This window comes from Castanea sativa, chromosome 12, assembly GCF_040712315.1.
Source record: "Castanea sativa cultivar Marrone di Chiusa Pesio chromosome 12, ASM4071231v1".
In the NCBI taxonomy this organism is placed as follows: domain Eukaryota; kingdom Viridiplantae; phylum Streptophyta; class Magnoliopsida; order Fagales; family Fagaceae; genus Castanea; species Castanea sativa.
In genome coordinates this window covers 23,027,769-23,043,135 of record NC_134024.1, presented here as the reverse complement: position 1 = coordinate 23,043,135, position 15,367 = coordinate 23,027,769, and the positions used below count along the sequence as shown (strand labels likewise).

The following is a 15,367-nucleotide window of genomic DNA, read 5'->3' as shown; positions in this document are numbered from 1 at the left end:
ACCTAAAGCTAAAGCCTCAACCTTACGAGTGAGATTGTCCAACCTAGCTTTTATGTCTAAATCTTCACTAGCTTCATACAATCCTCCTTTCTTAATTGCAGGGGCAGATCTCTCTTTATGGTTGGAAAAATCCCATTGTTGTGAACTTTCAGAAAAATTCTCAAGAAATTTGTATGCCTCACCATCTACAAGACTCAAAAATCTACCACCATTCATGGACTCAATCATGTTACGATTTGTCTGAGTTAAACCATTATAAAAATATTGAACTAGTCTCCATGTTTCAAAACCATGATGGGGACACTTTAAGATCAAGTCCTTAAATCTCTCCCAACTCTCATAAAATTTCTCTTGTTCATCCTGATAAAAATCTGCAATTTCTCTCCTCAAAGCATTGGTCTTGGCCATTGGGAAAAATTTAGAGAGGAATTTTGTGACCAATAGTTTCCATGAAGTGATAGATCCAGGTGACAAATAATTAAGCCATGCTTTTGTCTTATCCTTCAATGAAAAAGGGAATAAACGCAAGCAAACAGAGTCATCAGTGAAATTCTGGAACTTACAAGTAGCACAAATCTCAAGAAAATCCTTCACATGCATATAATGATCTTCTCTATCCAATCCATGAAAAGTAGGCAGAAGATGGATTATCTGTGGCTTTAACTTAAAATGTGCAGCAGTGGTTGCAGGCAATACTATGCAAGATGGAGGGTTGGTGGTTATGGGTGAGAACAACTCCCTAAGATTTTTTGAATTATCTTCTATTTCTCCCATTGTGGATGAATAATCAAAACTAACAAGACGATTTTCTTTATCACGTATCCAAGTTCTCATACACCATGCACAAAGAAATAATTTTATTTTTTTAAATAAAAAAAATTTAACTACAACTAGTAGAAGAAAAAAATTCAATTAAGGCTTAATTTATTTTTCTAACCAAGTCCCCAGCAACGGCGCCAAAAACTTGTTGTGAAATTTTAAAATACTCGCAAGTGTACAAACCGTACCGAAGTATAGTTTGACAAGAACGAGGTCGAACCCACAGGGACTTGAATGAATATAAGAAAATTAATTAAATCTTAACCAAATTAATCCTAATCTAGTTTAATAAAAATTGGTTGTTTTGAAAGTAAATAAACTAAGCAAATAATAAAGTTAAGAAAATGGTTAAACTAAGCAAAAAATATAAAATAATAAAAAGATGTAAACAATCAAGGGAAATGAATTAAGGTTTTGGAATCTGCCTTGTAAGTCATATCAGCATATATTTATGATCATTAATTTTTCCCAACTCACTACATGATAATCTAGAAATCAATCTTGCTATCATGGAAAATATTCTCATTAAAATCCTTATTTTAAAAATCAAAAGCATGTTCTTCTTCGCTTCTTAAGTATAAAATCAAATCATCAATTGTATCTATAGCCAAACAAATCACAAGATATATCTAATTTTAAAAATCAAATCATAAATTGTATCCATTGACAGATAAATCACAAGCGATACCCAATTTTATAATCAAGAATTAATAAACCAAGCATTCAATTAATTAAGACAAATCCTAAATCATGAGAAAAACATAATTGAACTCATATCTAGAATCTCATCTTAGTCAATTGATATGAAGCAAGAACAATTTAAATCATTAAAGAACAACTATTGTGGGAAAAATCAAATCACATAAATATTACTAATAATCCTTAATAAGGTTTCATCCTCAACCCTAATTATAAATTTAGCTACTCATAGTAATTAAAATAAAACACAAGAATAAAATACTAAATATTAAACTAGACAAATAAAATAAAACTAACTGTCATGGAAGAAAACCAAAGAAGTAGCCGTACTCTCTATGTTCAGCCCCCAGCCCTAGCACTAGCCCCCCTTGAATTTTGCCCTAAAGAGACTTTAAATAGGTCAAGGAATCCTATTACAAGTTGAATTCCCGTTTGGAGAAAATTCCAGAATTTTAGGCTTTATTTAACGGACAATTTTGACCCATTTAACGTCAGAATTCAGACTTTTGGTAAACTATAAAGTTGTATCCCTTTAAGTTAAATTTTCAGCCCAACTTGATTCATCTCGATTGAACATCTGAGCCGAAAGTTATGCCAAAAATACTAACTGATGTGCAGGCTGGAATCCTAGTCCGAATTGAACTTGGATTTGATGCAAATTTCCTTTGATTCCCTGCTCCAATTGGACTTAAATTTTATTGGGTTGGTCTTCTTTAACTTCATCATGGCCCTTGTAAAAGTAAAGTCCATTAGCTTTCTTCTTTGCACAAATCCACTTATTTAATTCCATTCTTCTACAAAAGATAAATTCACGCAATAAGATTCACTTAAGCACAAAATTGATTATTCACCATTATTCCAAAAGCAAATATAAAATGCATGAATTACCTCAAAATAAGTATGATAATGCTTTCTAACAATGATATAAACATGCAAAATTAAGCTATTATCAATGCACATCAGGCCCTCTGGAAACATAAAAGAAAAATCAACTGTGTTGATTTAGGATTTGATTTCTTTTTGGTTAGGTTCTCATTGAAAGATGACCATGATCTGGTGTTAGAAAAGGCCCTTGGTTTATTGGAAAACACTTTCTCTCCATTAGGCCATGGGAGCCAAATTTTAGGTCAAATATTACCAACATCGCCTTTGTAGCTGTTTGGGTCAGATTACCACACTTGCCTATTGAGTATTATCATCCTAAAGCTTTGACAGAAATTGGCCAAGCCATTGGAACTGTCCTTCGGACTAACACCCACACAACATCGGAAGCAAGAGGTTGCTTTGCTAGATTGTGCATGCAGGTGGACATCAACAAGCCATTGATATACACTATTCTGATAGGGGGTTTTCAGCAACTAGTCACCTATGAAGGGATAAGTAAGCTTTTTTTTTCATGTGGCTGCCATCAGAAAGAGGCATGCCATTATACGATTAAACAGCCGGTGACAAATAAGCCATCCAGGGATAGTACAACACGAGAAAGCGGTGAGAATGTGCAGGTGGAGGATGCTAATGACAATGCCTCTATTACTAATTAAGACAAAAATACTACTACCCAACATAACAAGGAAACATATGGTCCATGGATTGTAGTGACACATAAAAAGAATGGAATTAGGATTGGCAGAAAAGGTAGTGGTAGTGGCACGTCCCCTAAAGAAAATACGGATGCAATATGTCGGCATTCCAGTGAGGTGGTTTTTAAAACCGGAGTAGGCAAATACAAGGAGGGGGAAAGGAAGTCCAATGGGATGGAAGAGCCCATAATGGAGAAGCCTGTAATAGGTAGGCTGTCTAAAAGCCCAATAAAAAAACCCTATGACATGAAGCCTAATTATGGATTGAAGGGTAAAGAAATAAAAGGCCAAATTAGGGATCCAACACATTCTATGCAACACGCCTCCTCATCCAAAAATCCCTTTGGAGCAAACACAAATTATTCCAGCTTTTGCTCTCCTCAACTAAGCTTCACTGATGGAAGTTTCAAATTCACTAGTGAACCTTGTAAGGAAGTGGGGATTACTCAAGCTAGAAATGGTTTGGCTCAACCCTAACCTAGCAAAAGCCTAGAAATTCTTCTCCCCACTAACGGAGAGCAGTGCAAGGATGGAAACACTAGCATTGACAGTCACCGTGTGGCAACTAATGGAGCAACTATGGTGGATGTTCAAGTCAGGTATCCAAGAAAAGACAGAGACATATGTGGAAGTATGGAGAAGTGTGTTGCAGCTTTTGTCGGTGCCAATCTTTTGCAAATTAAATCAAAGACCATCACTAATGGAAAGGTGGATGCTGGAATTCAGCCCAATCTCTATATCGGTGATGGGGGACAGGATTGTTTTGAAGCTAATCCAGGTCTCTCAATCAACAACCGAATTCAGCTTTCGTCACCATTCAAGGGAGATGATGATGGGGGTACTTCAACAGTGTGCTACTCTGATGCCGAGGAGAGGTTTCTCTAAGGAGATGAGACGTCGGACCGGATGGACCTTGAGGGAGGAGGCGAGGATCAACCCTCATGTTAATGAGTGCCCATCACCACAACACCCTCTCATGATGAATGTTATAATATGGAACTGCAGGGGAGCTTTGAAGCCCTCCTTTAAATCCCATGTGCAAGATTTGATTGTTGATCATGACCTGGCAATTCTTGTCATTATGGAGACTCGTGTAAGGGGAGATAGAGCTAAAGAAATTTCGGACACTTTTCCACTTCAAGGAGCAATACACACGGATACCATGGGTTATGTTAGAGGTCTATGGTTCCTCTGGAATCCAGATAGAGTTGAAATTACAAACCTTGCTAGCACAGAACAGGAGATCCATGCACTTGTTAAGGTGAGATCTTCTAATCTTAGTTGGATTTTTACTGCTATTTATGCTAGTCCTAGGCATAGAGAAAGATGAATGCTTTGGGAATATTTGTCTGTTGTTGCAAATATTCATAATTTACCTTGGGTTATAGCTGGTGATTTTAATGAATTATTGTCAAATGATGAAAAATTTGGGAGTAGACCTGTTAACCTATCTAGAGCCCTTTCCTTTAAAGAGCGTATGGATGCTTGTAATATGGCTGATCTTGGATTTCAAGGGCCAAGATTCACTTGGTCAAATGATCATGGTGTTAGTTCTCTCATCCAAGAAAGGCTAGACAGGTTCTTTGCAAATCCTGACTGGTGCATGTTGTATCTGGAAGCCCAAGTTTCACACCTAACTAGATGCTCCTCAGATCACTGCCCAGTGTTGCTTGATCTTCATCCACAATCAAACTTCAGATTGGATAGACCTTTCAGATTTCAAAACTTCTGGCTCTCGGATAATTCCTTTCCGGATTTAGTGAGGAATGCTTGGGCCAACCATGCTGGTTTATATGATTCCTTAAATAAGTTCACAAGTGAGGTCAAGTTCTGGAATCGTGAATTGTTTGGGAACATATTTGCAAAGAAGAAAAGAATCTTGGCTTGTTTGAGTGGAATTCAAAGAACCATGGCAGTTAGGCCTACTTCTTTTCTTGTCAATCTAGAAAAAGAGCTACAACTGGAGCTCAATTCTATTTTGAACCAAGAGGAGGAGCTTTGGGCCTTTAAATCCCGAATTAATTAGATGATTCAGGGGGATTATAATACTTCCTTCTACCATGTGTCCACTTTGATTAGAAGGAAACATAACAAAATTATAAATTTAAAAAACAGCCAAGGAGAGTGGATTAATGATACCGCGGAAGTCATGGACTTTGTGCGTGATCATTTTATCAAGCTTTTTTCCTCAGAGCTCACCTCCTCTTCAATGACCACACCTTCAAGTGATCTAGTTTGGCCTTACCTTTCTGAATCCGAGGCAAATTAAATCAACATCCTTGTTTCTGATGAGGAAATTAGACATGCTTTTTGGTCCTTGAAGCCTTTCAAATCCCCTGGTACTGACGGACTCCATGCTGTTTCTTTCAAAGATTCTGGCTTGTGGTTTGCCGCTCTGTCTCTAAAGAAATAAGAAGAATAGTCCAAGAAAAAAGGGTCCCAACCTCCCTAAACCAAACCCACATAGCTCTCATTCCGTTGATCAAAGGCCCGGAAACTGTAGGGAACTTTAGATTTATTAGTCTCTGCAACATTGTTTATAAAATCATAACTAAGATGATAGTGGCTAGAATCAAGCTACTCATGGAGAAGCTGGTTTCCCCCTTCCAATCAGCCTTTGTGCGGGGGCGAAAAGGCATGGATAATGCTATAATTGCTCAAGAATCATACATATTGTTAGTAGGAAAAAATGGAAGATTGACAACATGGTTATCAAAGTTGATCTTGAAAAAGCCTATGATAGGCTTGAATGGTCCTTTATAAGGGAAGTTCTTCAAGAGGTCAGATTTCCTTTTGATTTATTTAATTGATTATGAGTTGTGTGCCCTCAACCTCCAATTCTATTCTTTTTAATGGTGGAGCCCTTGATCCTTTTTTCCCTTCAAGGGGGATCCGGCAAGGTGATTCACTATCGCCATTTTTATTCATTCTTTGTATGGAAGTTTTGGGTAGAATTATTGAGGAAAAAAGTGCCAATAGGAAATGGAGTCCGGTTAAAGCTTCAAAAAGTGGGCCAGCCTTTACCCATCTTTTCTTTGCCAACAACCTCCTCATTTTTTTAAAGCGGATGCAACTTATTGCAATAGTGTGAGGGATGCATTTGATGAATTTTACCTAAGGTATGGTCAGAAGATAAATTATAGTAAGTCCAAGGTGTACTTCTCTCCAAATGTTAGTAGTGATCAAAGAGAAGAGTTTTGTAATATTCTTGGGTTTCAACCCACCTTAAATTTGAGAACATATTTATTTAGGTTTCCCTTTAAGACATGCTGGAGCCTCTAATCAAGACTTAAACTTTGTTGTAGACAGAGTTAAACAAAAACTAGTAGGATGGAAGGCAAATCTCCTTTCCTTTGCTGGTCGTAAGGTTCTTATCCAAGCTGCTACTAGTGCCATTCCTTCATATGTAATGCAATCCATCTATCTCCCTTCAAGGTTACTAGACAATTTGGACAGGCTCAATAGGAACTTTCTTTGGGGATCTAGTAAATTGAAAAGAAAAATGCATTGGGTGTGATGGTCTACAGTAACTCGGCCAAAGACTAAAGGGGGTCTCGGTATTCAAACAGCTAAAGGCAGAAATTTAGCTTACCTTGCAAAGCTCAACAGGAGGTTCCACTCCGAAAAGGATGCTCTTTGGGTTCAGGTTTTGAGGAAAAAAATATATGACCCGTAGGAGGTTGGCTTCTCCTAATGAATCATCTCTGCCTATTTCCCGTATTTGGAAAGCAATGAGGAAGGGGTTGGATATTTTTGCCAAAGGTACTAGATGGAGTCTAGGTCGTGACAGTAACATCAATTTTTGGTTTGATAATTAATTGGACTTCAAATAGTCCATTGAGAGCTATTGTGTAGGGGCCTCTCACTAGAGGGGAGGAGGATATTAAAGTCAAATACATAGTCTCAGACTTGGGTTGGGATTGGAGGAAGATTTCTATAATCTTGCCAAGTCAGATTGTCATGGAAATTAGAGCTATGCCTCACTCTTGTGTTGCGTCATCAGAGGATTGGTTGATATGGGCAGCAACTTCCAATGGACAGTTCAACCTTAGTAGTGCCTACCTTCTATCAATACAGCAACTTGAGCCTCACCAATACTTCAATGGCAATTGGATTTGAAAGTAAATGTTCTTCCAAGGGTCCAATTCTTCATCTAGATGTGCTTCCAAAATAGCATTGCCACCCGTGTTTCCCTTGCAGCTAGAGGAATCATTGTAAACACCTCTTGTCCAATATGTCATCAAGCTCCAGAAACTATTTAGCATCCCTTGAGGGACTACACTTTTGCCTTAAACTGTTGGCAAAACCTTGGAGCTAATAGTAGAGCAGATTTTTTCAATCTAAACCTTCAGGACTAGTTGGAGATTAATTGTAAGGCTAATACAATTCCGAGAGAATGCATATACCTTGGAACATGATTTTTGCTTTTGGTGTGTGGAACATTTGGCAACACCAAAGCAGAGTGGTGTTCCAAAATCGAAATCCCAACCATGATATTCACTCCGAAGTCATTCATAGAACAACTGAATTTGTGTATTGTGCTCAAAGAAATTCTATCAAGAGTCCACGTGTTGAGAGAAGTATGAGGTGGGAAAGATTGTACCGCAACTAGTTCAAATTGAATACAGAAGGTTCAGCTCTTGGAAACTTGGGTCGAGTAGGTGGAGGGGGCATTCTTCGTTCAGATTCCGGAACGTGGATACAAGCTTTTTCCAGAAACATAGGAAAAACCACCAGCTTCCTAGCTGAGCTTTGGGCTTTGAGGATGGGTTAATCATGTGTCTAAACTTGAGAATTAGTGCTCTTGAAGTCGAGTTAGTTGCACGAGCTGTTGTTGACTTGATGAACAATGACAACATCTCTAATGCTACTAACTCATCACTTGTGGCTGATTGCAAACTTCTAATCTCCCAAGTTCTACAGATTAAAGTGAGCCACTTCTATAGGGAAGCAAACTCTTGTGCGGATGCTCTTGCTAGAATAGGATCTCTTCAAGATTCAGATACACTGTATTATGATTCTCCTCCCTCTAATCTGTTAAATGTTTATCTTGCTGACCTATATGGTCATTTTCATTTCAGGCTGTGTCCTGATCCTGATGTAGTTGTTTCTGTTTCTTAGTTTCTTGAATGAAATTCCCGTTTACCAAAAAAAAAAAAAAAAGTGAACTATGGTTATCCCTCACGACTCATTCCTCATAACCTTAGTCGGTCAGCCTTCCTCACAGGTAGCAAGTGCCTTTGATTAGTCTCTTATTTATGTGTTTTTATAATTTTTTTATATTTATTTATTTTGATGGAATAGATTTTGGAATTTGCCGTGTATGATGAGACTGGTTTTGGTTAAATTTTTTAAGGGCATGGTCAAATTGGTTGAATGATTGGGCTAGATTTTCTTTAGCTTTTCTCTTAGTGATTTTGTGGTTAAGCCAATCTTTTTTGGGCTTGTTATTTTTTTTTTTTCGAGATTTCATATTAGTAATTTTTAATATGGCCATTTTGCTTTTGTTTTAGATCACCTGGGATGTTGTTAGGGGAGCCAAGCCTAATTTTATTGCGCAAACTTGCTAAAATTAATTACCTATTATATACTAGTATTTATTTTTTCATATTTTTTAGGGAGGGGGCAAGGGGAGGGGGAGGGAAACCCCCCTAAGATCAAAGACTAGCTTTGTCCCTGACTCTAGGCTCCTGTCCCATATTTGAGTAGAGAGGCACAATATTTCTCCCTCTAATATAATGAGATTAAGAAATAAACTTTTTAGATTTAAGTGATTCTTTTTTCTTTTTTTTTTTGAGAAAGAACTTGTGTGATTTTATTAAGGTAAATCAACTACATCTGCTTGTAAAAATGAAACAATATGTAATGGGACATCTTCCATCCATACTTGAAAATCTGGTATGTGTATAGTATGTTTTGCCAGATTATGAGCTACACTGTTGCTGCTTCTTTTAATGTAAGAATACGATAATCTTACAAAATTATTTGCAGACAACTTCACATCCTCTACCAATAAACCTTGTGGGGATAGATTATGGTCTTCTGCCTTTAAAACTTGAATCAGACCAAGAGAGTCCCCTTCGACTATAGCATTTTGGAAACCTAGGTCACCATAAAAGCCGTTGATCTCCATTCATTCTCCGTGTTGTTATCAATCACCGCATCTATATAGTATCTATCTGAATCTTCCACCATTAAATTAATCAATGCTTTCCAATACAGAACTAATCCACCACCAAAGAACTCTTATTTATTTATTTTCCTCTCTATGGTAGCTAGAGTAATTGGATGAGTATTAAGAAAGTGGTCACAGAAGCTTTGGTAAAAGTTTAAATTCATATCATGCCTTGGGAATGCCTTTAGGCTAAGTTGCATCTTACTATTTAGAAAATCTTGTCTTCGTCTTACGAGAAAAGCAATTCCTTTTAAATCGCAAAGCCAAGCAAAAAAATAATTCCTATTTTCATAAATAAATAAAAAAGGTGCATTTGCCATGGAAAACCAAGGGGCCAAGATAACCAAATTTATCCTTAAATAAGGTTTTTTGTTTGGGAAAATTAAATGAGGATTGATGACCTATTCTTCAGTGAAACAAGAGATTTGTTATAATATATTGGTATTAGTGCATTTGTTACAATCTCTGTTTTAAATAATGTTGAAAAGAAGCAAATTTTGGTGCTTATTATAATTTCTAGTTTATAGTAGTACATTTGATGCCATTCATGGATGGAGAATTCTCATCTTTATGTTTTTTTGTTAGGTTAACTTAATGGTGCAATCAAGTAATCGTTAGGCAAGACATGGAAAGTTTGGTTTAATCATGTATATAAAAGCCTTTAGTATAGCTACTACTGTTTCATCTCTCCAAATTCAATGGCAAGTGGTGTCATATTTCATCCATGCTTCCTTCTCTCATATTATCTTATAGGCCTTTTGGTTACAACTCATAATGTCCCCCAAGCACAATTAATACCATACCACGATCAGCATCTCATGAAGGCCTTAATTGGCACTCCACCAGTAGACATCTATGGCGTTGCTGATACAGGTAGTAACCTTGTGTGGACACAATGTGAACCTTGTGTGGACACAATGTGTACCTTGTGATGACTGCTTCAATCAGACGTATCCCAAGTTCGATCCTCAAAAGTCTTGCACATACAGTGAAATTTCTTGTCATTCAGAAAAATGTCACGAATGGGACCAAGTCTATTGTTCTCCTCAAAATAGTTGCAATTACATCAGTGGATATGTATCTGATTGATCCCAAGTTGTTCCGGCCAAAGAAAAAGCCACCATCACTTCTACCTCCGGGCAAGCGATTTCTTTTGACATTTCCTTTGGATGTTCACACAACAGTAACCTCCATTACGATGGCCATGAAACGGGAATCATTGGGTTAGGATAAGGGCCTTTGTCCTTTGTTTCACAAATTGGTAGCAAGAGGTTTTCTCATTGCTTGTTGCCATTTGGTACTGAGTTAACTGATCCTACTATTACAAGCAAGATAAGTTTCGGCAATGGCAGTGAAGTTGTGGGTGATGGTGTGGTTTCAACACCAATCGTAGATCAAGAATCTGGACATGAATATTATGTGACACTAGAAGGAATTAGTGTTGGAGACACATACGTGCCCTTAACTCTTCAGGTAAGGTTTCTAAAGGCAACATGTTAATTGATTTAGGATCACCAACATTGTCTTTGCCACCAATTTTTACGATCGCTTAGAGGTGGAAGTGAAGAAGCAAATTTCAATTGATCCCATTAAGAATGACACTTTGTTGGGGACACGGCTTTGCTATAGAACTGAAATTACTAATGAAAATGGACCAATATTGACTGTCCATTTTGAAGGTGCAGATGTGGAGTTAAATCCTATACAAACTTTCAATCGACCGATTAAAAGATTTGAATATTATTGCTTTGGAATTACAAATATTGCAAGTACATATAATGAATTTTCGGATGGCACAGGAGTATATGGCAACTATGTTCAAGCAATTTTTTTGATTGGGTATGACTTGGAAACAAGGATGGTTTCCTTCAAGCCGACTGATTGCACCAAACTGTAGAGTTTGCGGCCAATTTCATGTAACCTAAACGTTTATACTCCTACCAACTTATACTTTATAAAATATAGCTTAATTATCTTTTTTTTTTTTTGTAAATTAAAAAAAAAAGTTTTATTTTCATTGTGATCTAATCATATTTCCAGCAATTTAAAGAAACTAGTAAGTTTCTCGTGTGATGCATGGATACTATTGTAATGTTTTATGTAAATTTATTTTTTGAAAATATTAGACATATATTATAGCATATTTATTATAAAACTTTGTTAGTAATGAGTTCATCATAAAAAGTAACAATTATAAATTGCTCACATATATTTATTATAATTATTTTGTTCAAGTAATGAGCAATAATTAAAACCACTTGAAGTAATATTGTACAATAAAAGTTGATAAAAGCATATTAATTCATTCTATATTATTGATTTTTATTATATGATGTAATAAAAAGCTTTATTACGAAATCATTTTTTTTTCTTCAATCTTTGTTATTAAGGTATGGTGATACTTGTTATCATCATCAGTTTCTCTATCTTCAATATTTGAAATTTAGTCCGTCCATATTTGTTCAATTTTTGAGCTTTCATCATTTTTTTACTTTTGTTACATCATTTGTGTTAATCACTAATGAATTGGCATCGAGAGATTTTTAATTGGATCTTACAAAGTTTGGACTTTGTCGCTAAGATTTTTCATAGTATTTGCATTTATATTAAATTTCACTGATGTTATAGTTTTTTGTAAATATATATATATATATATATATATATATATATATATATATATATTTTTTGTTAATTTTGGAATAGTGCAGCAAAAAGAATTAATATAGCATATTGAATTGTGTATTTTTTTTTTTTCTTTCATAACTTTTTATCATTTGAAGGTGCATCAAGAATCTTAGCAACTATGTAATTTTCAAAACCACCATTTAGATTGAATTAATTCAAATGAAGTAGAGAAATCCATTTTTCCCTAATTTTTTTTTTCAAATCTCGGGGAATTCGTTTTCCAATATCAATATTTTTACAATAATTTAAATAAGTTGTATCTCAGTTTATTTTTCAGCAAAATATCTTGTAGATTCAATTAGGATTTTCTCGGCATCTCAATCAAATATCACAAAATTTGTTTTGATAGTTGCATCAAAAACTTCTATTTGAATCATGTATCTGAAGTAGTTTGCAATTGTATATATATAGCAGTTATAGTGAGATAAATATATTTTATATATTTGGAGGGTATATAGTTAATGTGAGTTCCTCTAACTTTGGGATAGAAAGATTTATTTTTGTTTCACATTTCGCATATCAAAATGATTTTGCTTGTGGTTTGACATTCCTTTCATAAAGTACGCATAAAATGTAATACCAACCTACTGTTGTATCAATATGACTTATTATTACAATACCCTAGTAGTTTACATCTTGCAATGAACTTTGAAATTAATATGCATTATTTTTTTAATATAAATAATATGATGTATGATTTTTTTTTACGTAAATGATGAGTATAAATTGAAATGATTAACAAACCTGTTTTGTAAGATCTCATTCAATGCATTTTATTTTTACTATTGTCTTCATAATATTTAAAGATAAATCCTCCTATGAATTTTTTTTTTTTTTGCATGTATTTTTGGTATTTCTTGTATAAGATCATGTTTTTTACCATTCCTATCATTGATTTTTTTTGAAGAAAATATTGAGTTAATGGCATTTTGTGAGATAGTATACGATATTTATTAGACTTTTTTGTTATTATAAATTTTAGAAATATGCACTTGTCAATTATTTCAGCAAGGATCTTAGGATTTATATATATTTTTGTTGCACTGGTCGATGACAACAAATTTTTCTGCATAAATCGTATATAATATTATTAATAGACAAATGCATATTGAATTGAAATTGAGGAAAAATGAAGACATGATTTCATGAGGATGAGATTTTCTAGAAGTATCACCTATACGTGGGGGAGGAAGAAGAGAGTTTGTAAGAGAGTAAGAGTTTTTCCTTTGATTTAAAAGTGGGAAGAGTCAAACTTGGGTCATAATATATAAGGTAAGAGCTGGCTTGAATTTTTCATAAGGTTTGGTCTACTTTTAAAATGTAGTTTACTTTATAGTGAATTAATTTTAGTCTAATTGTTAAGAACATCCAATATTTTATATAATAGTAAAAAGAAGTTACTATGATCTATTGGGTAACGGTAAAAAAAACTTAAAAAAAAGAGGTAAAAAATGCTAAATTTATATAATAGTAAAAATAAGTTACTATGATGTATTGGGTAACGGTTAAAAAAAACTTAATGAAAAAAGGTAAAAAATGTTAAATGCAATATTAGAATGCCGCGTGACAAGACAGTAAAAAGAAGTTACTATGATCTATTGGGTAACAGTAAAAAAAAAATAAAAAGAGATAAAAAATGCTAATTTATATAATAGTAAAAATGAGTTACAATGATCTATTGGGTAACGGTTAAAAAAATTTAATGAAAAAAGGTAAAAAAAAGTTAAATGTTATATTAAAGTGACACATGACAACACCTCATGCACTCTCACATGAGGTCTCTACTTTTATACATATATAGATTTTTACTTTTACAGTTTGTCTTTCGCAACTGCTAAAAAAGTGTAGAAATTTATTTAGTTGCACCCACATGTCTCTTTTCATGATCATCTTTCGATGAAAGGAAGGAATGCATCTAGGAATACCAGACTGGTTTAGTGACCACTGGAAAGGGAAGGGGGATCTCTTTTACAAATAAATCACTTCATTTATTTATTTTTTAGAAACTGTCAAGACTTTGTATTAATCAAATGAAGAATAAAACAAAATACAAGGAACACTAACTGATCTCAAACAGAAACATCAGGAAGAATACTATCCAACCAAATAACAATATCTGCTATTTCTTTAGCTTTGCAAGGTTGGAGATGAGCTGTGGTGTTACCCTTTCTGCGGATAAGAGAAAGTTTGTATCGTTGGAAACATGTCTTAAGCTTGGGTATCATGAATAAGATTTCCAAAAGGAGCCAGCAAATATTTATTATTCTAGAGAGCTATCATCACTCATGTCTATAGATGGAAACAGGACTTGGGGTTCAGGGGGATGAAGTATAAACAAACAAACAAAAACCAAAAAAAAAAAAAAAGCAAAAATCTTATTTTTTTTTATCATAGATTTAATAATTAAAAATATATTTATATTTTTACAGAAAAATTTAATACCGTTCTTTTCTTTTAGTAATAAATCATTATTTTTATTTGAGATGGTAAAAATTAATAAATAATTTCTTTTATTTAGTGTATATATAGAATAAAAATTCAAACTGATTTTAATATCTCCACAAAAAAAAAAAATTAAATAAAGAGAAAAATATGATCATAGAAGTAGACAAAAAAATTGTTTTGCCGGGGAGGGAAATGGAACAAAGGTCAATTGGTTTCATTAAAAAAATATTAACTTCTTGTGAACATTTTAAAAGTGGCACTCTTTTTTTGGAATAGATTGACAAAATTTGTATTAATTGCTATCTTAATGGGTGCAATATGCACCTGTTAAAAGAAAAGGTCGACAGATAATATAAAAGTTGTATTTAATTATTTATCATCTTATTTTATATTTAATAATCATCTATAAAAGATACTAATTATTTTTGTTAAAAATAGTAATATGCACACACAACATTACACTACAAATCAATAATCAACTAACTTTATAAAATCTCAAGAATTAACCATTCAAAGTTTCAAGGGTAAAATATGTATTTGATCCCTAACGTTTAAAATATGTGTTAATTTGGTCCCAACATTTATATGTGCCAGTTTAGTCCTTAGGATTTTGTTATTGTGGCAAAATAATCTCCATCTCTAAGTATTGACAGATGGAAAATGATTATGTGACTAACTATGAAAAAAAAAAAAATCTCTCTCTCTCTCTCTCTCTCTCTCTCTCTCTCTCTCTCTCTCTCTCTCTCTCTCTCTCTCTCTCTCTCATTTCCTTTGTTTTCTTGGCAACAAAGTGGCCCCACCACAAAAACAAAATTTCTCCGAGGAAAAAAAAGAGCCCATTCTCATTATAAAATGTCTAAAATTTTATAAATGATTGAGCACTTTTTTTTCCTTAACAAGAGATGCTAAGAGTATCCCAAATTTTAACATAAACTTAGAAACTGACATGTTACCAATTATAATA

At 34.1% G+C, this 15,367-nt stretch overlaps 1 protein-coding gene, 1 non-coding gene and 1 pseudogene across 2 annotated transcripts; all 3 read left to right on the top strand.

Moving 5' to 3' along the window:
- Positions 1 to 286: 286 nt before the first annotated feature.
- LOC142621394 (small nucleolar RNA R71) lies at positions 287 to 395 on the top strand. Its single transcript, XR_012841775.1, has one exon. It is a non-coding gene; the product is annotated as a small nucleolar RNA R71 (small nucleolar RNA).
- A 4,033-nt stretch (positions 396 to 4,428) lies between these two features.
- Positions 4,429 to 5,124, top strand: LOC142620385 (uncharacterized). The gene has a single exon (XM_075793759.1). It carries the CDS (start codon positions 4,429 to 4,431, stop codon positions 5,122 to 5,124), a length of 696 nt encoding a protein of 231 aa, XP_075649874.1.
- Positions 5,125 to 9,971: 4,847 nt separating this feature from the next.
- On the top strand, positions 9,972 to 11,170 carry LOC142618891 (aspartic proteinase CDR1-like; annotated as a pseudogene).
- The last annotated feature ends 4,197 nt before the right edge of the window (positions 11,171 to 15,367 follow it).

Excerpts from the sequence above, each read along its gene's own strand:
- LOC142620385 (XM_075793759.1), top strand. The coding sequence starts at position 4,429 with ATGCTTTGGGAATATTTGTCTGTTGTTGCAAATATTCATAATTTACCT.